The sequence below is a fragment of the Cydia pomonella genome, chromosome 28 (assembly GCF_033807575.1).
Source record: "Cydia pomonella isolate Wapato2018A chromosome 28, ilCydPomo1, whole genome shotgun sequence".
NCBI lineage: Eukaryota > Metazoa > Arthropoda > Insecta > Lepidoptera > Tortricidae > Cydia > Cydia pomonella.
The window spans coordinates 8,406,235-8,433,370 of NC_084730.1; the positions used below are offsets into that span (position 1 = coordinate 8,406,235).

A 27,136-nucleotide genomic window follows, 5' to 3' on the forward strand; every position below is an offset into this window, starting at 1 on the left:
CTGATGGTCCCGGGTTCAAATCCTGGCAAGGGCATGTATTCGTGTGATGAGCATGGATATTTGTTCCTGAGTCATGGGTGTTTTCTATGTATTTAACTATTTATAAATATTTATATATTATATATATCGTTGTCTAAGTACCCTCAATACAAGCCTTATTGAACTTACTGTGGGACTAGTCAATTTGTGTAATAATGTCATCTTCTTCTTCTTCTTCCTCCTCGCGTTGTCCCGGCATTTGCCACGGCTCATGGGAGCCTGGGGTCCGCTTGACAACTAATCCCAAGATTTGGCGTAGGCACTAGTTTTTACGAAAGCGACTGTCATCAGACCTTCCAACCCAGAGGATAAACTAGGCCTTGTTGGGATTAGTCCGGTTTCCTCACGATGTTTTCCTTCACCGAAAAGCGTCCTATAATATTTATTTATTTATTTTATTTATTTATATGGAATACAAAGGAACCCAAATCCTAGATTTATCCATCCAACTTTGACAGTGTTCTTACGGCAAATTTATCCGCTATCCACCCTTGACATAAATTCACACATTCAATAATTCTTTTTATCTACAAGTTAAAAAATCGCTCCGCAAATTTAGTGCAACATAAATCCGAACGGTATTCATTGATAAAAATCCACATTTCAATGTCAGTTGCGGCTGACAACATCAGTGTCCAAACATACTTAGCACCGCGCACGCGCCGGCCACAGCGCGTTCTAAATTTAAAATTCAAATCATTCGAACGCCAGCTGATTATACGCGCAATAGAAGTGATTATAAGAAATTATAAACAAAATAGGAACGCGTTTATTTTAAACTTTGGAATGCTATGTGTCATATTGTGATAAAATGTGAGTAATGTAAAGTAATAAATTGTTTATTGCTGTCGTAATTTTGCAGGAAAATGTAATTATACTTTGTTGATAATTATGTGTACTTATTTCATATACTTTTATAATTTGATTATGATGGAACGAGTACATGATAAGATTTTTTTGATATTCTAATTATCACTAGGTATCATATACCTTGATAGTTACGAAAATGAATAATTCATTTTCCCAAACTTGCAATGAAATGTTGACATGACTTCAAATTAGGTTCAGAAATACCTATTATATAATAAACAGGAATTTCATACAGCCATACACACCCTGTAAAGCAACAATTTATGACACGTCTTACGTTCCGCTTTTTTTAGTATTTTTTTTATATTACTTGGGGGTCATTAATAGAAACGATTTGATTATTTTTGCGCTACGGCGCACGGTTTAGGAGGTACAGCCCTATAATAGTAAATTACGATACAAATGCGAAAAATAGGAAATTTGAAACGAGTGGCGATAAATTAAAACACGACCGAAGGGAGTGTTTTAAATCGACACGAGTTGCGAATTACCTATTCGCACATGTATCGTACAACGTTTTACAGTACATTATGTCCCTTTAAATGTTCGACACAGTAACGTAATATGCTAAATTTCGCACTAGCGCGGTAAAGTAGCACCATATGTACTGTAAAGATATTTGCATGACTAAATAACTTTACTGGTGAACCGGCCGCGTATCCCTACCCGTCTATATTTACTTGGCCTGCAGCCCTTTGTTTCCTGGCCTCTATAGAAATGTACTATTAAAGCAATAACCTATTTTTATAACGGTACTCGTGGTATTTCTGTTCCTGAGTCAGACAAGTTTTCTGTGCAGTTAATTATATCGCATCGTATGTATAATAAACATAAATTAAGTAGGTAGGTAGGATACTCGGAGTTTCTCTACGCGATCGAATCAGAAATGAGGAGATCCGTAGACGAACTAAAGTCACCGACATAGCCCACCGGATTACCAAGCTGAAGTGGCAATGGGCAGGCTACATTGCACGCAGAGAAGATGGCCGATGGGGTCGAAAACTGCTTCAGTGGAGACCACGGACTAGCAAGTGCAGCGTAGGACGTCCACCCACAAGATGGACAGACGACCTTATTAAGGTCGCCGGAAGACGTTGGATGTGGGTCGCTTCCAACCGGTACATGTGGAGGTCCAAGGGGGAGGCCTATGTTCAGCAGTGGACGTCTTATGGCTGAGATGATGATGATGAAGTAGGTAGGCAGGTCTCGGAGCGGGTAGGGATCGTCGGTGCGGAGCGGTTAGTGCGACACTAAGATCAGCCTTGCTTGATGTCCTGAACTGCTGACGACTGTTTCATGTAATATTGTAGTTATTGACGTTTATTTCATATAAGTACAGAACAAACCGAGAACATTTCACGGGAACACGAACGTTGCAATTTTTGAAAATTCTCTTTGGGAATTGCTAGTCGGGAAACGAAATGCTGCTGCGTTATTTTGCGATCAATCATCAACTTTTAAATGGCGACATTTTGTATACGTTTGAAAGAGACATTACGAAAAACATCTACTGGTATGTAAGTAATATGTTGCATTAAATACATATCTCAAATGTATTCTCTATACAGACCGGTACGTACGGTACGTTCGTTTTGTCCGTGCAATTTTATTTCAACTTAGTGTTAAGTGTGTTCGTCATGTTTATTTTATGTTTCTTTCCTTTTGTCTGCTACCTTCCGTGATTATTTCGCACTCGATGGTCTCATCGGAAGATCAGCGCTGGAAGTCGCCAGCAACATGCTGAGATGAGGCCTCACTATGTTCTCTTTTATGTCTGTCTATTACTGTTTGTGTGTTTATGAATAAAACAAATTCTATTCTATTCTATACTGATATTGAGACTCCCTGTGTGAATTAAGTATGAAGTCAGACTGAAACATGCCAATTTCACCTTTTTTTTTTTTTTTTTTTTTTTTTTTTTTTTTTTTTTTTTTTTTTTTTTTTTTTTTTTTTCGGGCCTGGGATGGTTATGTGGGACTCCCGTATAGGCTGATGAGACCCATGGTTTACCCACTAAAACCCCTCTGTTGCCGCCTCAGTGGTCCCAGGAACGCCGAAGTACTCTTCCGCAACCTCGCCAGCGGCCGCCCGGACTCGGACTCGACGCGTGGGGGAATATATATCACCTCTCCACCTCAGTGGGCGCGTTGATCATGCATCGCACCCGCATGCAAATTTCACCTTGACACAACTTCTCGTGACAGCGCCGTGTGGTGCCGGCGTCTTAGAATAGCATCTCGTCCGGGGTGTCGTAAAAGGCTACTAAGGGAAAACCGACGGACGGGCAGCAGCGTCCGTCGAGTATTTTTATAACACCTACTGCGGTCCCAACTCGTGTACTCAACCAAAAATCTCAAACAAAACCCCTATCTTCAAAATCAAACCCCTATCTTCAAAAAATCAAACATGCTAAACTCTAAATCAAAATCTTAAATCAAACATCCATCCTAAAAACCAAACCCCTATCATAAAAAATCAACTTTACAAATCTCAAACTGGGCCCATGGCCGCCCGTACTCAATGCGGGGACCATGGGTCCGTCTTCACTCATAACAATAACGCCGGGTCTTCAACTCGAGCATCACCATTGCTTTTTGACTGATGGTGATGCCGGACCCGGCATCGCATAAATCAAACCAGCATTTCAAAAATGTCACCTCGGGCACAGGGTCGCCCGTATCCGTAGCGAGGGCCCTGTGTCTTCAATTGACACAAAAAAACTTAAAAAAAAAACTTCTCGTGACATTACGTATCATGTATTACCAAAGAGAATTTGAAATAGAGGTGGATTGTCAAAGAAAACAGCTACAGTAAATTTACTGCCATCTTTCGACACATCATTAAAATTTTTAGGACGCCATTTGACTTTGATCCTTATTATTTCACTGATATGTGATAAATTTGTTAAATATCAAAAAGTGGCGCCATCTAATAGATCAAAGGCCAAAGGTATGGCGACATCGTTTCGAGCGATGGCGCCATAACCTCATGAAGTTTTACATAAAGTGGAGCGCGCAATGACTTTTTTTGCCATACCAAATTGAACCTTATCACCGAGCCAGAAAGATGTTCGTATCAGACTAGAGAAAACGGTCCACTTGAAATAGCAAAACCAGAGCCCTGTGTCTCACTCGCACATGTTGCCAATGTTTAAAAGATACCAGTGATAGAAGATGAAATTAGTTACCTTCTTATACTATTTTTTTGCTATATTCAAATTACGGTTCTGATATTTTTCAAGTATTTGTAAATAATTATGATGTTGATATTACTGACTAACTAAAACAAGCATGTTAGACCAGCGGTTGAACAAAAATGGGTTTCGATAATATTAAAGTTTTTTCTTTTTTGATATGTCATTGGGAGTATGTTAAATAATACTTTGGTAAAAAGTTAGAAATTTTAAGGTTGAGCTTTCGGTTATATTTAAATATTTTAATTTTTGCTAATAACTAAGTAAATATAGAATTAAAGTTACAGAAAACTTTAGCATATCGAATAACACTTCAATTTATGTACAATTTTCAGTTTTTAGAAATCTGGAACAGCTGCTTTCTAGTAAACGTAAAAACACGAGTTATTTTGTAAATATAGAATTAGAGTTGCTGATATTGCAAAATTACGATATTATCGATCAACTTAGTATTCTAGTAAAAAGTTAGACATGTAGACAATGTGCTTGTCTAGATATTGATTTCAGGTTAAGCAGTATAGCTAATATTGAATTAAAGTTTGTAGAGTTAATAATAATCGATCATCAACAATGATCTCAGTTACTAAACAAAAATTTAGAAATATAAAATCACGGCGACACTCATTACTGATATGTATGCATTCCTTGCTTATATAAATACGTTACGTTTCAAACGCGCGGCAAGTTTGCGCGCGCCGCGCGCTGTGGCAGGAGGCAGCGAACAACGGTAGTGGGGAGCGGGGTGCCCTTGACTGCGTCTACGGTCCATCAAAAAAATTCCTAAAGCGTGTTTTAAATTAATAGCAATAGAAAATTGTTATTTTGTTGTTACTATAATAGGTATTGCCCGCGGTTTCGTTCACGTAGAATTCGTTATCGCGTTACATGAATATTATTTATTTATTTAAACTTTATTGAACAAACAAAAAAAAAAAACACAAATGGCGGACTTAATGCCAAAAGGCATTCTCTACCAGTCAACCATTGGGTCAAATAGAGACAAAAAAAAACACATTCTCATACAGATGACCACCCTTCCTTGTACCATTTTAAAAGCCAGTTGCAGCTTTTCTTTCCCGATTTTTTTCAGATGTTTGGACTTGGTAGTTTCCTCGCGATAGTTATTTGTTTTAAGGGGAATGTTGTTGTTAACCGCTAATGCTAATATTGATAACCGATAGTTATATAGAGATACGTTATAAGGTATATGCACCCTCATGTTATTTATTTCTGATAAGAAATAAATGTAAGACAAAATTCACAGTGATACATTTCAAGTAGGTTGCCTTGTAAGATTGCGTACGGATAGTATTTTTGTTTGTTATTTCATCGTATGATATATCAAATGAAAGCTTATTTGAAAGTTGCCGTATTAAAAAAGTTGGTCCAGTTAATGGTCGCCTAGATTAACCGATTTTTATATAAAATGTAGGCAACCATGGACTGGACCAACTTGTTAAAAAGGCAACCTAGTACAGTTAGTAATATAGTACCTGGGCGACCGAGCTTTGCTCGGTTATAACAATTTATTGTAATATGGTGGTGATAATGTACATAAACTTAAAAAGTAAAATGTGAACTGACAATTATTATTATTTACAATCGATTTTAACATTACAGCACTTGTCACAGAGTAACGCCATCTATTGTCGATTTCTCTTATTACATAGGTCATTTTTTTTTACTAAATTAAACTTGTGTAAAACAATAAAAATTAAAAAATTATATAATAACTTGAACATATAAAAAAAACAAAAGTTAGTCACCGGGCGAGATTCGAACCCGTAACACTCGTTTAGCAGTCCGCGTCTTAACCCGCTGGACCAGACGGACAGTGGCCGGCAACACGAAATTAGTGACCATATTCTGCGTCGAAAGAAAAACGCATGAAAACTCGAAAACATGCGTTTTCCCAAACATAAGACTAATCTAGATAGATTGTATACCCCCAAAAACCCTTATATACCAAATTTCAGCGAAATCGTTAGAGCCGTTTCCGAGATCACAGAAATATAATTATATATATATATATATACAAGAATTGCTCGTTTAAAGGTATGAGATAAAATAACTTTTCTTTTGATATATCATGTGACGTTTTCGTTTACACACTAAAAGCATAGTGTAAAAAGTAACAGTGGGCCGACGCCTTTGATGTTTGCGTAAATGCCGACACCGCTCAAGGTCTCCGTACCTACCTAGGGTTATCACAGACTTACACAACTGCCCAAAAGAGGATGGAAATGTTTTTAGTTTTCATGTTGTATGATGTATGTGTACTAATTTTACAAATGACGTCCATTTTGGAAATAAAGATGGCGGACGTCACTTTTTTGAAAAAGTCGTCATGGGTGTTGTTTTCTGGGTTTTTAGGGGTGTGGATTTCAAAAATGGCATCTATTTTGAAAATAAATATGGCGGACGCTACTTTTTGAAATGGGTGTCGATGTGTGTAGCCGTGATATCAACCACCTTTAATTCTAAAATGGTCTCTATTTTTGAAATCTGCACCAACAAGAACCGCCAAAATTGACGTCATTTTTGTAATTGGAACCCCGAGGAACCTCGGAGATGACACCCATATCGATTTTCAAGAAAAATTAATGTCCGCCATCTTGGATTTCAAAATAGACGTCATTTTCGTAATCGGAATCCTGAGGAACCTCGGATATGACACCCATATCGACTTTTAAGAAAAAATATGTTCCGCCATCTTGGATTTCAAAATGAACCTCATTTTCGTAATCGGATCCCCGAGGAACCTCGGAGATGACACCCATATCGATTTTTAAGAAAAATTAATGTCCGCCATCTTGGATTTCAAAATGAACGTCATTTTCGTAATCGGAACCCCGAGGAACCTCGGAGATGACACCCATATCGATTTTTAGAAAAATTAATGTCCGCCATCTTGGATTTCAAAATAGACGTCATTTTCGTAATCGGAATCCCGAGGAACCTCGGATAGGACACCCATATCGACTTAAGAAAAAATAATTTCCGCCATCTTGGATTTCAAAATGAACGTCATTTTCGTAATCGGATCCCCGAGGAACCTCGGAGATGACACCCATATCGATTTTTAAGAAAAAATAATGTTCGCCATCTTGGATTGCAAAATGGACGTCATTTTCGTAATCGAAACCTCGAAGAACCTCGGAGATGACACCCATACCGATTTTTAAGAAAAATTAATGTCCGCCATCTTGGGTTCCATAATGGATGTCATTTTCGTAATCGGCACCCTGAGGACTTTCAAAAATAATGAAAACATCAAATACTACATGATACATATACAAACAGAAGCAAGAAACAATTTCTTGCTTTTTAAAGTCTTAAACTACTCATAATTTCTTAAAATAAGTTATAAAACATGTCCGCCATTTTGAATTTGAAAATTGATATCATAATTATGATATATTTTTGTTTACACTGAGACAAATAATTAGCACATTTCGTATGAAATATTTTAATTGTGTGTTTTTTTTAATTTTTTTTATACTACGTCGGTGGCAAACAAGCATACGGCCTGCCTGATGGTAAGCAGTATCCGTAGCCTATGTACGCCTGCAACTCCAGAGGAGTTACATGCGCGTTGCCGACCCTAACACCCTCCCACCCCTCGTTGAGCTCTGGCAACCTTACTCACCGGCAGGAACACAACACTATGAGTAGGGTCTAGTGTTATTTGGCTGCGATTTTCTGTAAGGTGGAGGTACTTCCCCAGTTGGGTTCTGCTCTAGATCTGGAATGACATCCGCTGTGCTGTGCCCTACCACACAGAGCCAGATGACATTTACAATGCCCATACCTCTCTTATAATGCCTGTGCTAAAAATGTGATTGCGAACTACCTGCAATAACTATACAGTACCTGGGCGACCGAGCTTTCCTCGGTTATAATTAACTATTTATTGTAATATGGTGGTGTATAGGTGATAATCTTAACTACATTCTTTTACTAAATTAAACTTGTCTAAAACAATAAAAATTTAAAAAAATATATATAAAATTGAACATATAAAAAAAAAAAAAGTTAGTCACCAGGCGAGATTCGAACCCGTAACACTCGTTTAGCAGTCCGCGTCTTAACCCGCTGGACCAGACGGACAGTGGCCGGCAACACGAAATTAGCGACCATATTCTGCATCGAAAGAAAAACGCATGAAAACTCGAAAACACGCGTTTTCCCAAACATAAGACTAATCTAGATCGATTGTTTACCCCCAAAAACCCCCATATACCAAATTTCAGCAAAATCGTTAGAGCCGTTTCCGAGATCCCGGAAATATATATATACAAGAATTGCTCGTTTAAAGGTATAAGATAATTAGGCATTAAAACACTCGTGTGATCTTTTTAAGAAACTCACTTCGTTCGTTTCCTAAGCCCACACTCGTGTATTTTAATGCCTTTTATTATGTAGCAGTAACATAAACTACTAATATATGTTGAAAGTAAGTACAGGCGGCTAACACAATGGTACCAAAAGACAAAAGTTTTGAAAATGTAATTTTCATCATCGTCACTTGGCTGTACATTTGAGGGCCTATCGCGAACCACGTTCGACGTGTTACCTCTCTGTCGCACTTGTAAATTCGTACGTAAGTATGACAGGGAGGCAACACGTCGAACGTGGTTCGCGGTAAGCCCTCTGATGCCACCTCCATTAGTCTTTTGTACGCCGGTATAGCCTTCGACTCAATGTATAATCTACACTTTTTATGGAAACGTAGTTCCTCCTTCCTGTAGAAATATTTAACTTTCCCATCACCAAGAAAGATTATTTGCTCGCAGTTATTAACTGCTCAATTCCTCGTTTTTTCTCTGTTACTAAGTCAGTACAGTACACATATCAAACATTTTTCACTCATTTTGAAGTCATAATAACTTTTATTCTATAATTAAATTCATGTAATGTCCGCATCTAATTTATGTGCACGATAAACAAACAAATGAATGATTTGAAAGAAAAGACAAACAGCGCTTGCGAAGCTGAGCGGGGGGCGCGGGCGGGGCGAGGTATCTATCGCTCACTAGGTCGGCTACGATAGGCTCCCGCGCGCCGAGCCGACATGTTGACGGACCAGCGCGGCGTGGTTATGAATTTCGCGCCTTTTTAAGTTGATTTTACTATTACAATGCAAGCTACACACAGATATTTCTACCTTTCCATAAAATGGCTGCATATATTATTTTATAGTAATAGACTTATCTCTACGGACTTTAATTCAATATTAGATCTTACAGGACAAAAAACGCTTATTAATTGTAAAGCACATATCCTATTCTTCTAATTTTTTGCCTTGCCTATTAACTTAAGAATTTAGATATGATATTGTGGATTTTTCAAACTTTAATTCAATATTGACAAAATAATAAGCTAATTTGAGTTTGACAAAGTAGCACGTTGATTTTTTTTCTAAAAAATTGATAGCATCAAGCCTCATACATATTATAAAAGACGATGCTTAAATTTTGTACTTTAATTCAATATTCAAAATTCATCAATAAAAATACATAAATACCTTATTTATATCTAACGCTCGTTCTAAATTTTCTTCATATATTACAAATATGCTTAAAAATATGTCCCATACCAGATAAACATCACTTTTCACTCTTTAGAATTATCGAAACTTATAGGGCAAAAATCCGGTCCCACTATTGGTCTATGTGCACAACAAACAAAAACATTAAATGTAATATGGTAGAAATTGTAGTAACTGAATATTAACTCCCCCAACTTGATGATATATTTATAAAATATTTTCGTGTATTTTCAAAATACGTTAATGGCGCCGTTTTGCATTAATTCGTATAATATAAAAAAAAATGGTTAAAAAATGTTGTGTTTGAGTTATAGGAGTGAATGCTATGCTGAATGTGGGCTGTCTTTTCACAGTCACATTTATTTAATTTTACGATATAAATGCAAGATATAATATTGTCAAACTTATTAGGGTGTCTATATGTCGGCATGATATGAATCGGTCTCACAGAATTCTTATTACGTATTTAATGTAAAATTAAGTATTTCTAAATAGATATATCTTTATTTCGTCAAGTTTAATTTGGTCGACGTAATGAGCGCTATTTTACAATAAATAATTGTCAAAATTTAAATCCAAAGACCTTAAACATTACAAACTCACGTTTAATCACAAATCTACGATGATGCTTACGCTTAAAGATAGCTGAAGTGTGCAAAAGGGTAGCCATCCCATAAGTGCGAAAGAGGCAGACTACAAATGAAGAAGCCTGACCAATGACCATTTTTTAATTCGACAGTGGCCACCAACGGTCGGCATTTATTCATTTTCAAACACATGTAACATCGTAACACCTACATTTTAAAATTAGAAAATATAAATCAATCGGGAAGAAACCTATTAATAACGTATAGCAGTCAAAATAATGTCGTGTTGTTTTATAGGCCATTATAATATTGTTAAATTAAAAGCATAAATAGTGTAGGATGCGGGTTTACATAGTTAAATAAAAGTTTTTTATTTCTTTGTCTGCTAATATTTTTTTCATTTTAGTCAGTAATCAAGATACTTTTTTTGTAAAAACCTAAATTGTTGCGCTACGCATTATACGCGATATACATTCCATTAACTTATCCTAATATCCCACATACGTATGACTTATGGTCATCCTAATTAGAACGAGATGCAAGGCTCTACTTTACCTTCTCATGTAGGCATACTTTTTGGCCAGTGTACTCTATCCAGCTTATTATCTAGGTCCGTGCATAACCTTTAGCCGATGCCCGGTAAGATGGCACCACTTTTGATATTTAACAAATAATAGGGATCAAGTTCAAATGGCGTTCTAAAAGTTTGAATCATGTGTCGAAAGATAGCAGTAAATTTACTGTGGCTACAAAATTTTATTTGACAATCTACTTCTATTTCAAATTCTCTTTGAAATAGATGCTTAATGATATCACAGACATGTAAATTATAATTTTCATACCGTCTAAAGTGGTGAAATTTGGGTTAAGTGTAAGATAGATAGATAGATAAACCATTTATTCGCTTGCCACAATACACAAAACTAAACAAAAAAATAATACAAACAATAGCAACACCAAAATAAAAATTAAATAAAGAACAAAAAGCATCAATAAAAGGTAATGTGTGCTGTGTGCGTTGCAGCAAAACAAAAGGGTTCTGGCTCAGTAATACGCTCCACTCTTTCGGGTGAAGCACTGATAATTATTATCAGTGATCTGGGTTCTAGCAGAATTATTCTGCTAGAACCCAGATCACGAACGATTCACGATGTAACAAAAAAAACATATAGGTATATACATAAATATTTAGTAGCATGCCTATAAAATAATAATAAGTGTCGTAGTATGGATTATGTAAAAGTGTGGTGCGTGTTGGTATATAGTACCTTATTATATCAGATGTCGAGTATAAAACGGCCTACAATAATATAAAGAGTTTGTACACATACAGACTAGATTCGGTAATCTGCAACCAAGTACCCGTGCGGTATTCCTGCAATTTGTTTATTTAAAAGGTACATTTTAAAATGAGACTTAAACGATTGCTTTGTTTTAAGGCATCCTAATGGTGGAGGGATATTATTCCAGCACTTGGTTGCGAGAGGGAGCATAAACCAACTTATACCGGGTGTGGCTTTTAGCACGAGTAAAAAAATAAACTGTAGGGTATGGTTTTAAAACTGACCAACATTTGTTCAGCGACTTTTAAAAATTAATTGTATTTTTATTTTTATTACACTTTAAAGTTTGTATGCACACAATGAATTGCAAATTTTGTTATGTTTAAAACGTGACAAGCAACGTCAATAAAACTGATGAGGATGACAGCAATCAGCATACATTGAAGATAATATTTAATTTGTATGAAAAATAGGAAGTCTGAAGACTTCATAATTTTTAAAAGTTATTGAACAAAACAAAAGCGTCATCGTTTGAGGAGTATTATCTATGTTTAAATTACTTGCTCGTGTTGTAGGCCACACCTGCGGTCGCAGTATGGTTCCATTTTTATCACCTGTCACTATTCCCGTCACTTTCGCGCTTACATACTTGTTAGAACGTGACAAGCATGGTGACAAATGATAAAGAGCCGACCATCTTAGCCCTACTGCGGTGGCAGCATGGTCCCATTATTATCACCTGTCACTATGCCGGCCCTTTCGTACTTACATACTTGTTAGAACGTGAGGAGAATGGTGACAAATGATAAAGCCGACCATCTTAGCCCTACTGGTATAGTTAATCGTTGACATATAATATATTTTCATTATATTTTTCATTTAAATTATTTTACAGATAAAGTTATTTATAACTTAGTGTTTTTGTAAATATGTTTGTTTTTTTGTTCTTTTTGACATTTTCGACAATACCTAGGTTGTCCCTAGCTATGTATACATTGACATTTTCTTTTTTGTGGTGACATTTCTTTATTTATTAATTTTATATATATTTTTTGTTTTAATGTTAAGTTGACGATCTTTTAGTGAAAGCCTTTGTTTTATCCTTTTGTGTAAAATACTGTGTCTTTTTCTTTAAGAAATAAATAAATCTAATCTAATCTAATCTAATATAGGTATGTCAAAGTCCCAGCGTACAGTATATATTTTGGACTGCAATCTTAAGATAATTCCTTAAAAGGCTTTAATTTTTGAATATGTGTGTGGTGGTCAAAAATTGTGGTATCAAACCTCGAACTTCTGCTGTATACTCCGAGTTTTTTTAATCCCTTAATTTCTAGGGTGAGCTTTAATTAAGTAATTTTATAATATTTGTTCCTGAGTCATGGTTGTTTTCTATGTATTTTAGTATTTATATATTTATCGTTGTCCGAGTACCCACAAGCCAGCCTTCTTGAGCTTACTGTGGGGCTCAGTCATTTGTGTAGAGTTGCCAATATTTTTTTTCTTAAAGAAACTGGTATTCTGATTAAATATGTATCTGAACGTAGAGCAATTACTTAAACCCGTTAATGCTGTTTACGCTGTATTGAGCAACTTCTACTTTGGGACCAACCCTGTAATGTTAAGGGGTTTGAGTAATTGTTCGTTCAGATAGATACTGATATATTTGTATATGAATATTTGTATATGTATGTATTTATATTTATGTATCATATTATTTATGTACGTATAATTTTATATAATTTTGTGATATTTTTTTTGTCATTTTACTCTGTATTCTGACCCTGCACCAATTAGGATCTTTCGGTTTGGCTCATGGTTGACTGGTAGAGAATGCCTTCTGGCATTAAGTCCGCCATTTGTACTCTTCATGTATTGTGCAATAAAGTTTAAATAAATAAATAAATAAATACTGTATATCGCATGTCGATATCTAAATGATCAGCCGGTACTAATCATCTGGAATCATTGACATGTGAGCGTAATGATTGCAATATGTACAGTGATGTTTGTTCTTGAGGATTCAAGGTCATTTGAGGAGTAAACGTTGTGTCGTTCTCGAGAACGTTCTCCGTTTTGTATGAGGAATGTTCTCGCGGGAGAACATTCCCAATAGTAAACAAAGAACATTTTCGAGAACGGCACAACTATCTTAACGATCTATTCTTCTTCCTCGCGTTGTCTCGGCATTTTGCCACGGCTCATGGGAGTCTGGGGTCCGCTTGACAACTAATCCCAAGATTAGTTTTTACGATAGCGACTGCCATCTGACCTTCCAACCCAGAGGGTAAACTAGGCCTTATCAGGATTAGTCCGGTTTCCTCACGATGTTTTCCTTCACCGAAAAGCGACTGGTACATATCAAATGATATTTCCGAAAACCTCATTGGTACGAGGCGGGGTTTGAACCCGCGACCTCCGGATTGCAAGTCGCACGCTTGGTAGGCCATCCCGCCAACGCCGTCCGGAACTCTATGTTCAAGTCCTACGCTTACTCTGGTTTATAATATTAGCGAAAAATCGTTGAGCATTAGACTTTTTATTTGCCGTGACATCTAGTGTCGAGTAGCAGTACTGAGAGTTCCGCTACTTGACGCTAGATGTAGACTACGAAAATAATAGTATTTTTGGTAACAAAACCGTTGTATGGAGTGAGCACTCTTGGTCTTCTTAATTCTCTTTTGTATTTTATTTTTTATTTTTTTAATAGCCTATTTTGTGTCCCACTGCTGGGCAAAGGCCTCCCCTTTTTTCCGCCACTCATCACGGTTTGAAGTATGTTCCCGCCAGTCTGCAAAAAGCGTCGAGGTCATCCCGCCATCTCTTTTTTGGTCTGCCTCTGCCCCGGCTATTTTGTGTTTAGCTATGCTAATTTTCCACCGTAATTATTACGTAACTAATTTATTTATTTTTCTAACTTTCAGAAGCCGTCAACCCTAGCGTATTAAATTAAACAGCTCCAAAATGGATTGGTGGCAGAGCACAAAGGAATGGGTAGGGTTATCCAAGAAGCAACCAAAAGTAGAAGACAATAGAAGTCAATATTCATTGGTATCTTGCGGCGAGCTGACGGCAGATATATTGCCAATATGGCTGGAGTTGCCAGATGAGGTGAAAAATGATCCTTCACTGGCTCCGTTTAAGAAATTGTATGAAAAAGAACATGGTAAGTTTTGAATTGAAAAAACAAAAAACAAGCATGTATAAATTATACATAGTGGTTGTATATTTGGGTTGAGACTGGGGCCCTGGGGGGAGAGCGCCCACAGGGTCTTCAAAGAATGTAGCCGCAAGTTAGTGGACTTGACGCGTGACCAGAGGGCTGGGTCATATCTAGCACAGCGGATCTATTGGGTCAAAGCAACGAATAAAATATGGTTCATGGTCAATGCCGTCAGGAGATGAAGTAGGTACACATGCTAGCTGTACAGTAATAATAACCGATCTTGTTGAACAATTGATGAACGCAAATTTTGTTAAATGTTAACGTAAGTATATTATATGCAGTTTGTTCTGTACTCTGTAGGTACTGTGAAGGTTGGAAACCTTCACAGTCTCTCGATAGATAACTGGCAAAAAGCTCAGCAACCCTATTGTCAAAAAAGCGGCCAAGTGCGAGTCGGACTCGCCCATGAAGGGTTCCGTACCATTTATGACGTATAAAAAAAAAACTACTTACTAGATCTCGTTCAAACCAATTTTCGGTGGAAGTTTGCATGGTAATGTATATCATATATTTTTTTAGTTTTATCATTCTGTATTTTAGAAGTTACAGGGGAGGGGGACACACATTTTACCACTTTGGAAGTGTCTCTCGCGCAAACTATTCAGTTTAGAAAAAAATGATATTAGAAACCTCAATATCATTTTTGAAGACCTATCCATAGATACCCCACACGTATGGTATTGATGAAAAAACATTTTTACTTTATTTTACGACGGATTAAAAAAAAAAACTACTTACTAGATTTCGTTCAAACCAATTTTCGGTGGAAGTTTGCATGCTAATGTATATCATATATTTTTTTTTAGTTTTATCATTCTGTTAATTTAGAAGTTACAGGGGGGGAGACACATTTTACCACTTTGGAAGTGTCTCTCGCGCATTATATATATTAGAAATAAATATATATACGAGTATTAGAAAAAAATGATATTACAAATCTCAATATCATTTTTGAAGACCTATCCATAGATACCCCACACGTATGGGTTTGATGAAAAAAAAATGAGTTTCAGTTCTAAGTATGGGGAACCCCCAAAATTTATTGTTTTTTTTTTTTCTGTTTTTGTGTGAAAATCTTAATGCGGTTCATAGAATACATCTACTTACCAAGTTTGAACAGTATAGTTCTTATAGTTTCGGAAAAAAGTGGCTGTGACATAAACGGGTTCCGTTTTTTGCCATTTGGCTACGGAACCCTAAAAAAAATACTTGTTAGGTAAATTTTCTACCTACTGTTCGAGGTTGTATCTTTCAAAAGGCCATCTCTGTCAATCTATCAATGTTAAACTCTGTTTGCACGAGCATAGTCATGCAAATTGTCATATAATTTTTTTCAACAGCCCGCCAAATACAGGTAAATGATGTGCTAAAAATGGTCATACCTAATTATTACAATACATTCATAATTTACATATATACAGTCGCCATCAGATATATCGGAGCGGCCGAGGTGCTCAATAATATCTGAACATGCACTCTAACGCCTTGACAATAGAGGCGTGTTTAGATATTTGTGAGCACCCAGGCCGCTCCGATATATCTGCTGGCGACTGTATATATATAGTTACTAGGTAAAGATTTGATTTATGAGACCATTTATGTCGCGGTTTGTCGTCAATTTGAATGTGGGTGTCATAATTTTAACTTGTTTGTATAAATCATTTAAGGTGCATGTGTAACATGTTGACTTTGCCCACTTTTTTGGATAGGTTGAAACATGATTTCCGAGAACTCGCCTGGAAGCCTGGCCAAAATAACAAATGCTTTGGTCTAGTACTGTAAATTATATAGCATATATTGTCCAATAAGTAAGGACTTACTATCCTCTAATAATCATATCTTTACAAAAAGAGAATTAAATGTTTTTAATCGCTATGTGCACGACTGTCACGCAACCTAGCGTCTGCAAGTCTAGAGGAAAACGTCAATTCACTACATCTTATAAAACTACTCCATAACTAAAAACTACTTTCATCTATGAATAGAGTGACTCTAGAGGAAAGCTATATAACTTGTTAAGGTTTTGTGTGGTTGAAATATAACGATGTTGTCGGAAAAAATCACGCTGGCTAGGGGCTTTAATCGAAGACGCTGCCTAATCCGTTGGAGCTATAACAACACAATGTATGGTGGGGTTGTTTCTCATTTATAGGTCTACAAAAAGGTCCGCGATGTTAAATGTCTATCTTTTAAGGATAACTTACTATACCCATTCATAACTTCTAGAAAAAGATCACGTAATATGTGGCATTTGCAAAGCTATTTATATGGATACATTATTAGTAATTATCAAACTAAATACGTTAGTTATATTAAGCATTTCATGCAGATTACAATATTTCAGGAGAATACGTAAATTAAAGTTTCATTTCGAGCCATATAATTGTACGAAATGTTAAAGACGCTATCCGCAGTTAGTTCTAATTTTTACCACCTTATGCGCTGGGATCGCTTTACTTACCCCCACCATGCAATTCGCACGGTCCCAAAAATTAGAGTATTATGTCAATTTGTAAACCAGGTGGTGAAAAATATCATTATATCATCATATCAACCCTTTATCGTCCACTGCTGAGCATAGGCCTCTCTTCCAGTACGCCACTTATCCCGGTCCCGAGCCAATCTCATCCAGAAGTGACCCGCAATCTTCCGAATGTCGTCCACCCAAAAAAAATTAAAAATATATTAAGTAGATTGTATGTATGTATGAATGTATGTATGTATGTATGTATGTATGTATGTATGTATGTATGTATGTATGTACTTTATTGTACATAGAAATAAAAACACGAAAAACACAGTTACAGAGTAAATTAAATACAACAAAGGCGAACTTATCCCTGTATGGGATCTCTTCCAGTTAACCTTTGAGGAAATGAGTAAAACAGAAGTAACGGTGAATGAATGACAAACACAAACAAAAGTGTACAATCACATTCATTGTCGTTGTTATATCCGCTAAGTGTACTTGCATCAAACTAAATAACAATTACATATACGATTGATGTTACACGTATCTCCTAATTTCTGTGCAAATATAGTACCTATAGAGACTACACGGATAGCGCTCTGTCTCTTTCACGCCCTGAGGGCCTACCGCGAACCACGTTCGGCGTGTTGCGTCTCTGTCGCACTTATAAATTCGTACGCAAGTGTGACAGGGAGGCATCACGTCGAACGTGGTTCGTGGTAGGCCTTCTGTTCCCCGCACCCAAAAGGCGCATCTAGTTTGAAATTAAGAACCATAATATCAATAGTTAAGGAATAAATTAAGATTACCTAGCATCCATCGCAGAATGATACCTATCAAATCTCTATTTGTGACCCCGGCCGGCAAAGCGTCCCACTTTGTCGCATGCCATAAGGACGAGATTTGCTTGTATTGTAGTGTTTATACGAATGACCTGTCAAGGCGTCTTTATGGCAAGCGACAAAGTGGGCCGTTTTGCCGGCCGCGGTCACATTTTTATTTTAAATGGTAAGTAATTCTGTCTGTCTGTCTGTTACTTCTTTACGCTTAAACCGCTGAACCGATTTAGATGAAATCTTGTATGAAGATAGTTTGAGGCCCGAGCAAGGACATAGGATAGATTCAATTAATCATCATCATTACACGCGGACAAAGTCGCGGGCAAACGCCAGTTTTATAATACCATTATTATCATACCCCGGACAGACGGAGCAATTTAGGGTTTGACAATGGTTATGACAATTTAGGGTTTGACAATGGTTAGACAATTTAGGGTTTGACAATGGTTATGACAATTTAGGGTTTGACAATGGTTATGACAATTTAGGGTTTGACAATGGTTATGACAATTTAGGGTTTGACAATGGTTATGACAATTTAGGGTTTGACAATGGTTAGACAATTTAGAGTTTGACAAATGAAAATCAAGTAGATATGTCTGCAAATCAAATAAATAATAATAAGTTAAATAATAATGCAGACATATCTGCTTGATTTTCAATTTTCATTTGCCTTTGCACTATTAACAAACCTAAATTGCTCCCGTCTGTCCGGCCTATGATCATTATAAAGGCTTCTGGTTTTCGTAAAGATATAAGTAGGTGTATGTTTATTGTTTAAATATAAAATTCTATAATGTCAATCTGATTACATATTATTGCTGCCTTCCTTATGTAATTACAGCGACATTGTAGATAATATCATTTTTAATTGCTAAACTACATGCAATTGTTTTTAAATCATAGTTATTACAATATTAAAATTATTTGTAATGACCAAGATACATTTAAAATGACATTACGAAGTATTATTATTTATTACAAACCTGGTACTTATCTAGAAGGTCACGGGTGTATCTACGCTACATATTACCATTTGTCATAATAGGATTGTAATAATACTTCCTAATGTCATTTCAAATGTATCCCGTGAAATTTTTCCTGAAATTTCTGAGAACTTTTTCAACTTTTTGGCAACTCTGAGACTTGCACAGATATGCAAGTTGAAGATCTGATCAACCATTTATGCGGTTTTTATGCAATTAAAGTACAGCAGCCGCGTAACCGTTGAAATTAGGACCTGAATAGGAAATATTACCCGGGTACGTTTTTTTTTTTTTTTTTTTTTTTTTTATACTACGTCGGTGGCAAACAAGCATACGGCCTGCCTGATGGTAAGCAGTATCCGTAGCCTATGTACGCCTGCAACTCCAGAGGAGTTACATGCGCGTTGCCGACCCTAACCCCCTCCCACCCTCGTTGAGCTCTGGCAACCTTACTCACCGGCAGGAACACAACACTATGAGTAGGGCCTAGTGTTATTTGGCTGCGATTTTCTGTAAGGTGGAGGTACTTCCCCAGTTGGGCTCTGCTCTAGATCTGGAATGACATCCGCTGTGCTGTGCCCTACCACACAGAGCGAGATGACATTCACAATGCCCATACCTCTCTTGTGGACGTAGTTTAAGGACATACCCGGGTCCAAAATCCTTTTCCAACGTCCTTTTGGACCCGGGTACGTCCTTAAACTACGTCCACAAGAGAGGTATGGGCATTGTGAATGTCATCTCGCTCTGTGTGGTAGGGCACAGCACAGCGGATGTCATTCCAGATCTAGGGCAGAGCCCAACTGGGGAAGTACCTCCACCTTACAGAAAACCGCAGCCAAATAACACTAGACCCTACTCATAGTGTTATGTTCCTGCCGGTGAGTAAGGTTGCCAGAGCTCAACGAGGGGTGGGAGGGGGTTAGGGTCGGCAACGCGCATGTGACTCCTCTGGAGTTGCAGGCGTACATAGGCTACGGATACTGCTTACCATCAGGCAGGCCGTATGCTTGTTTACCACCGACGTAGTATAAAAAAAAAAGAAACGCTGCGTAGGGGGCGCCATTACCACAATCTACCATCCATTCTGAGCGCCTTGGCCACTCCAATATATCTGATGGTGACGCCGACTGTACTAATGCTTTCACAATACTGTGTGTACGTATGCAGATATTTACGAGTGCAATGTTCGCTCCAATATATCTGATACTGCATTTATATGTATTTTTATCCTCATAAGGCCAATTTTATTCTTAGATCATAGTTTATTTTTTAACGACCTAATTCTAATTATAGCAGTGTGATCTACGTAGCAACACCGCGTAGTAGCTGTTACAATTCATTTGAAGATCCGAAATATACTACATATTTCAGAACATCGTTGGGCTTTAATTTGATGAATTAAGATAATAGTACATTACTATAGAGGCCGGGAAACGTAGGGTTGAAGGCAAAGTAGATATATACGGATAGAGATACGCGGCCGGCAACCCCGTTTTGTCGCCGAGATATGTATAGTGCTTTTCTCAAACTTGCAATGAAATAATAAAAAAAAAATCGGATGATGATGATGATGATTGTTTCATGTCCTAATGTGATAGGTTATTTAGTGCGTGGGGTATTGAAGGGGAAACAAAATTTAATTATTTTGGCGCTACCACGCACGCCATTACGCTTTTTTCTTTTTTTTTCTTTTTTGTGTTTTTTGTTGTGACCGAAAGGGGAACGAAAATTTGATTATTTTTACGCTACGACGCACGGTTTAGGAGATACAGCCCTATAAAGATTTCTGCATGACTGAAAAAAATAAAACTTTTTGGGGCTGTATCTCCCAAACCGTGCGTCGTAGCGCAAAAAATAATGAAATTTTTGTTCCCATTTGAATCCATAAAATAATATTTAACAAACACAAAAAAGAAAAAAAAAGAAAAAAGACAAAAAAATGATAAAAGCATACTGGCAGAGTTTTGCTTATAGGTTTTTTATGGTTGAATGCCAAGACGTGCCATAATTTGACGTTTAAAAACAAAAGAAGGTTGCTTTACAGGCCTAGGTGTGTAAGGCAGTATGAAATTCCTTTACATATCATCTTCACTCATGCCACCTGATATGTAGTATTTCCGGACCTAATTTGACGTAAGTCATGTCAACATTTCATTACAAGTTTGAGAAAAGATAGTTTATTATTCAAGTAGCAAGTAGTATAAAGCTACACCGGCTCTAACCCTACACCTCTGACCCGAGAAGATTTAAATCCCCCCCTCAATTGGAGGACTTGAAATAACTAGTAATTATTATAATTTTATTTTAGAGTGGATGGAATAAAGGAATAGAATGGGTATCTATTGTTTCCCATAAAGTTTTAAGTTATAATGTAATTGTTTGTCAGCATTTCCGTTAGTCATAATTTGGTTCTTCTCAGAAACGCGTGACCTTAGGATTGCCATAAAACAAACATAACCTAACCTAATCTATCTATAGGACAACCTTACAGAAATCCTGAAATGTTAACGGTTTCAGAATTACGACTAATGATAATCTGACAATCATTACATTATAACTTTCAATAATTATGTCGAACAAAGGGATCTGGAATAGATGACTATCGCTTGTAAAGTTATGTAAACTTTACAAGCGATGGTCAATTGAGGTTCAATATCTGGGAGAGCTTTGCTGGGAAAACATAAAACTCAAAAATGCGCGTTTTCCCATAGATAAGGCCTAGATCGATTTTTCGCCCCCGAAAACCCCCATATAGCAAATTTCATGGAAATCGTTAGAGCTATTTCCGAGCTTCCCGCAATAAACATATATAAGAATTGCTTGTTTAAAGGTGTAAGATAATAAACTTTGTTATTTGTGGGTACTTTTTATTCCATCCAGGATGTTCTTCAAACTTACCAAATTTTAGCAAATTAGTCCTACAACCAAATAAAAATCTGCCCAGTTATGTTCGTACTAGTATTTCCCATTCAGGGATAAAATTAAGCCCAGTAATTTCAGTATCCTTGATTTCTGAGAACAGATATAGATTACTTCTGTTTTTCTGGGTCTATTAATATAATAATATAAATATAAATTCATTTATTTCGACCAACTTAGGATCATATTACATTTAACTTATTATATTTAAACGTAAGATTAAAATTTAACTTAAACTAAATTAAATTAAGTCAAATATACTAATATTTTAACCTATTCTGGAGAGGCTTGGACATCAGTACGTGAATCATATGACAGTGATTCAGGCACTGGCAGTCAAATCTCTCCGCAAACGCTCTCAAGATGCCGTTGGAACTAGCCCACACCCTGCGCACCAGGGATGTGCAGCGTTTCCTCATTGTAGTGTAGAAACAGTCTACTCTGGCCTCCGCGAACATCCCCGACGCACTACAAAACCGAGGTAGTCCCATCAGCACCCTGAAAGCGTTGTTATACTGTATACGAAGAGCGTTGTACTGTTTTTGCGTATAGCATGCCCACAGACTAGAAGTGTAAAAGGTTGTACAGAATGCTCTAAAAAGAGTCTTTTTCACCTCAATTGAGCAACTAACAAATCTGCGGGCCACCATATTCGATCTAACACACAACGCTCTCCGTTCCCTTTCAATGTCTGCATCGTCTTTCAAGTCAGAGGTTACTACATGCCCAAGGTATTTGAGTTGGTTCACCCTATTCAGTGGAGTTCCGTTTAGCTTAATAGGTGGTACGTGGCAGTTCTTTACCTCTAACTTGAAAGACCATGCATTCACTCTTCTTGACATTATACGTCAAACCATGACTGAGTGCATATTTCTCACATGTATTTATTAGCTTCGCCAGACCACAAGGAGAGGCACTCAGCAGCACCATATCGTCTGCATAGCTAATATTATTCAGACAAGTATCGCCAATTTGGCATCCAATAGTAGTGCTGCTGAGCTCCTCTAAAAGTTCATTGATATACAGGTTGAAGAGCTTGGGCGAGGTCACTCCTCCCTGTCTCACGCCACACTCCAACCTGTATGGGTCCGAATAAGCGTTCGACCATCGTACTACATTCCTCTGGTTAAGGTACCAGTATTTAAATATTCTACGCAGCTCAACTGGCATTTTCGTGTTCTTTAACTTCCGCCAGAGGACATCGTAGTTGACGAGGTCAAACGCCTTCGATAAGTCGAGAAAGCATGCATAAATACACGTGCCTCTCTCTGTGTAGTGCTTGACAGTTTCCTTAAGACACAATATGGCAGTTTCCGTAGAGAGTCCAGGCCTGAAGGCGAATTGATTTTGATGTATATCAAGGTAATTGTCCAATTGTGTACTAAGCAAACTGTCCAGCACTTTAGCTACCTCTGTCGCTAGCGAGATCGGTCTGTAATTGGTTTTATCACTTACATCACCACCCTTATCCTTGACAATTGGTACTACCACAGTCCTCATCATTGCCTCAGGTAAGTACGCGTGACTAATGCAGAGGTTGTACAACAGAGCGAGCACCCTCGGCAAGTGAGGGCCTGCATACCTCAGGTGTTCAATACTGAGGCCATCGTGACCAGGAGATTTTCCACGTGCCATAGATTTTAAAACCGCGATAACATCTTTCGATGTAAATCTAATTTTGATCTCCTGTTCACTCAACTCCTCCTCCAGTAATGAACACTTCAGCCTTAAGGGTGACGCCACAGTAAATTGGTTTTGAAATGAACTGGCTATACACCTATGATCACTTATGCCCTCAATACTTGCAGGAAGGCCAGGTTTACTGTTTAGGTTCCTCGTGGCTTTCCAAAACCCAGGAAAGTCATGCTTAGAATGATGAGATGCAAGGATATCCATCCTTATCTGGTCAGCGTGTTTTTGACACCATTTTAGCTTCGCTTTAAAAATACCTCGGCTTCTCTACATCTCATCATAATAATAACCTGACTCCTGTCTCCCATACCAATTCCACAACCTGAACTTCTCCCTGGCCTCCCACACGCATTAAGCACGCAATTTCCCTTAATTCTCTTCTAGTACCACTTTGATTGAACTAAAACTCTAAATATTTTTTCCAAATTACAGGAAAAATCCCAGAAATATCAAAGAATCCAGAGTCGCAGAAGCGATTGGCGAATGTACAGTCAGCCCCAATGCTACAGTCAGTACAAACAGACGATGTCCAATACATAGACGGCTGTACCAAGAGTGAAGCTGCAGAGAAACTGGGCAACCATGATGGGAAACCAATGTAAGTATCCCTCTCTCGGGTTGGTCTTTCATCTCTGAGGATTATGGTCAGTATCAGGGTCGCATCTGGAGCGGACGATCTGCCTCCACCGGTCTCTGTACAGCACATAAGCCGGCCTAGCCAAGCTCTTCGACAACGAAACGCTTTGTGTATCTCTATTATCACTCTCTTCCATATTAGTGCAACAGTGACACTTGCGTTTCGATTGCTATGGAGCGTAAGCAGTTTGCATGTTGGCTTCCCGGCCAGGACAAATTTTATTGGTCCATCTTGTTGGTTAACGACCGCGCAATCTTTGCCCTTGGTGTTTCCAACCACATATAAGTATAGTTTTAAATCGGATCCCTTTGTTTGACATAATTATTGCAAGTCATAATGTAATGTTAGTCATATTATCATTAGTCATAACTCTGAAACCGATAACTTTTCAGGAATTTCCTTAGGTTATCTTATAGATAGGTTAGGTTAGGTTTGTTTTATGGCAATCCTGAAAAGTTACGCGTTTCTGACAAAAACCAAATTATGGCTAACGAAAATGCGGACAAACAATACATTATGACTTAAAACTTTATGGGAAACAATAGAGACCCAGTCTTAAGTATAATATTCACAATAAAGTGGTGTAAAGTGTTTTCGAAGTGGCTCTCTTTATTCTTAAGAAAACTGATGAGAAATGTGAATTTTATCCACAAGAGTGACAAAGTAATTTATTGTGAATTTTGAGTTTCTTCGCTCATGTTGGCTGGTAGAATTGACTTTTAAGTTATGATTTTAATGATAAATGTATGACTGAATACGAAATATTATATTCATTAGTATTATATATGGAATAATATTTACAACATCAATAAATTGCTCTGATAATTAGATTAAGATAATTATATGTAATACTGTCTTACTATTCATAAGTGCTTGTTGCTAGGCCTACATGAATAAAGTATATTTGAATTGAATTGAATTGAATACTGAATTAAATGATACTTCGTCTCTTTCAGTTCGGAGCATAGACTTCCAACTTCTCGACCATCGCAGGTATGTTTCTATAAGTGTTCAACGTAACACCAGATTTATCTGCAATAAGTATGGTCAAGTATGGTTTATAATCTTCCAATATAGGTATACGAGGGGTCATCCAAAAGTAATGATAATCAATATGAAAGACACATCACATGTTTAAAAACATATTTTATTTTTCAACTTAGATGCTGGGGGCTAGATCTGCCGAATATGGGGGGGGGGGAGGGGGTCCGGCAATTTGAACCCTGCCCTGCATGACGTATGGCTGCCACTGCGACATCAGTTTTGTTGGGGGCCCTTTGTTCGGGCGGGAACAATCTAGGCACCCAACGAGCGGAGCCATTTTTCATGTGTAATGAATGCGTTAAGATTTTTTGAATACTGCCACACGAGGTCTTCGTGAGCTCAACTAGATGCCTGATGGGTTTTTTTTTTTTTTTTTTAATACTACGTCGGTGGCAAACAAGCATACGGCCCGCCTGATGGTAAGCAGTCTCCTTAGCCTATGTACGCCTGCAACTCCAGAGGAGTTACATGCGCGTTGCCGACCCTAAACCCCCCCCCCCCTCGTTGAGCTCTGGCAACCTTACTCACCGGCAGGGACACACTATGAGTAGGGTCTAGTGTTATTTGGCTGCGGTTTTCTGTAAGGTGGAAGTATTTCCCCGGTTGGGCTCTGCTCTAGATCTGGAATGACATCCACTGGCTGGATAGGTATCCTTCGATCGTGATCTTTTTGACGTTATCTTCAGTAAGGACGATATATGGGCGGTTTTGGCGGTTTTCGTCATTGGTTGATGTTCTACCCAGGTAAAACTGCTTGCTTGCACCAGCGTGCAACTGTAGGATACGGGGAAGTAGAGTCCCCCAATGTTCCCGCTAAATCAATCAATCAATGTGCATATCTTCAGTACACATTTTTTTCAAACAGAAGTAACGGTGCTCACTTCAGTTTTCTCCATTTCCACGCATTAATTCCGACAACTCACGAATAAATGGATTTATCTCACACTCACTAACAGATCTATATTATTTAATTCTATTTTTTTTATTTACTAGCCAGGAATCACTTTATAAAATCATACCACTTTTTTCTGTTTTCATCCACAAAAATACTTTAATTATCATTACTCCTAGATCATTTCTCGTATGTAGGACGACTGGTCTGGCCTTGTTGGTAGTGACTCTGCCTTTAAAGATGGTCCTAGGTTCTAATTCTGGCAAGGGCATTTATTTAAAAAAAAAAAGCATTTATTTCGGACAATATCCATAACACACAAAACAACAAACAATCAAAATATTTACATTAAATTAACATTATTCATTACATTAAATCAAAATTATCAATTAAATTACATTAAAATTATCAAATAAATTAAATTAAAATTATCAATCACATTATATTAAACTAATTATTTGTCGTAGTTGGCATGTGGCGCGTGAGATTTCGCCCAGTGGCCAAATATCGGGCTGTCATGGGCCCCTGCGACCGCGCTCAAGAGCCTGTTGGGGCTACCACGAACACGACGCATCAGGGACGCGACGCGTTTGCGCATAATGGCATGAAAATCGTCCGTGTATGCCTCCGCGAACATCCCCGACGCACTGCAGTACCGTGGCAGCCCCATCAGCATCCTGAACGCGTTATTGTAGAGGACGCGCAGCGCACTATAGGCTTTTTTCGTGCAGTTGATCCACAGGCTGCAAGTGTAAAAAGTTTGGCAATAAGATCTGAACAAGGTTATTTTAACACTTGTTGTGCATTTTGCAAACCTGCGGATCAACATGTTGCCTCTCACTGATAGAGCCCACTGATTTTTGTGACGAGCACAGATATTCGATCGTGAATTTGTTTTTCGTGGT

At 37.6% G+C, this 27,136-nt stretch overlaps 1 protein-coding gene across 1 annotated transcript in view; it reads left to right on the plus strand.

Annotated features, from left to right (window-relative positions):
* The first annotated feature begins 663 nt into the window (after positions 1-663).
* The window catches only part of LOC133533115 (P protein-like), a 53,062-nt gene continuing 26,589 nt past the window's right edge, over positions 664-27,136 (plus strand). The window contains exons 1-4 of the mRNA XM_061872072.1: positions 664-852; positions 14,448-14,689; positions 24,091-24,256; positions 25,252-25,288. Of these exons, the coding sequence (XP_061728056.1) occupies positions 14,488-14,689; positions 24,091-24,256; positions 25,252-25,288 (405 nt within the window). The 5' untranslated portion in view covers positions 664-852; positions 14,448-14,487. The remainder of the gene's footprint in view (positions 853-14,447; positions 14,690-24,090; positions 24,257-25,251; positions 25,289-27,136) is intronic.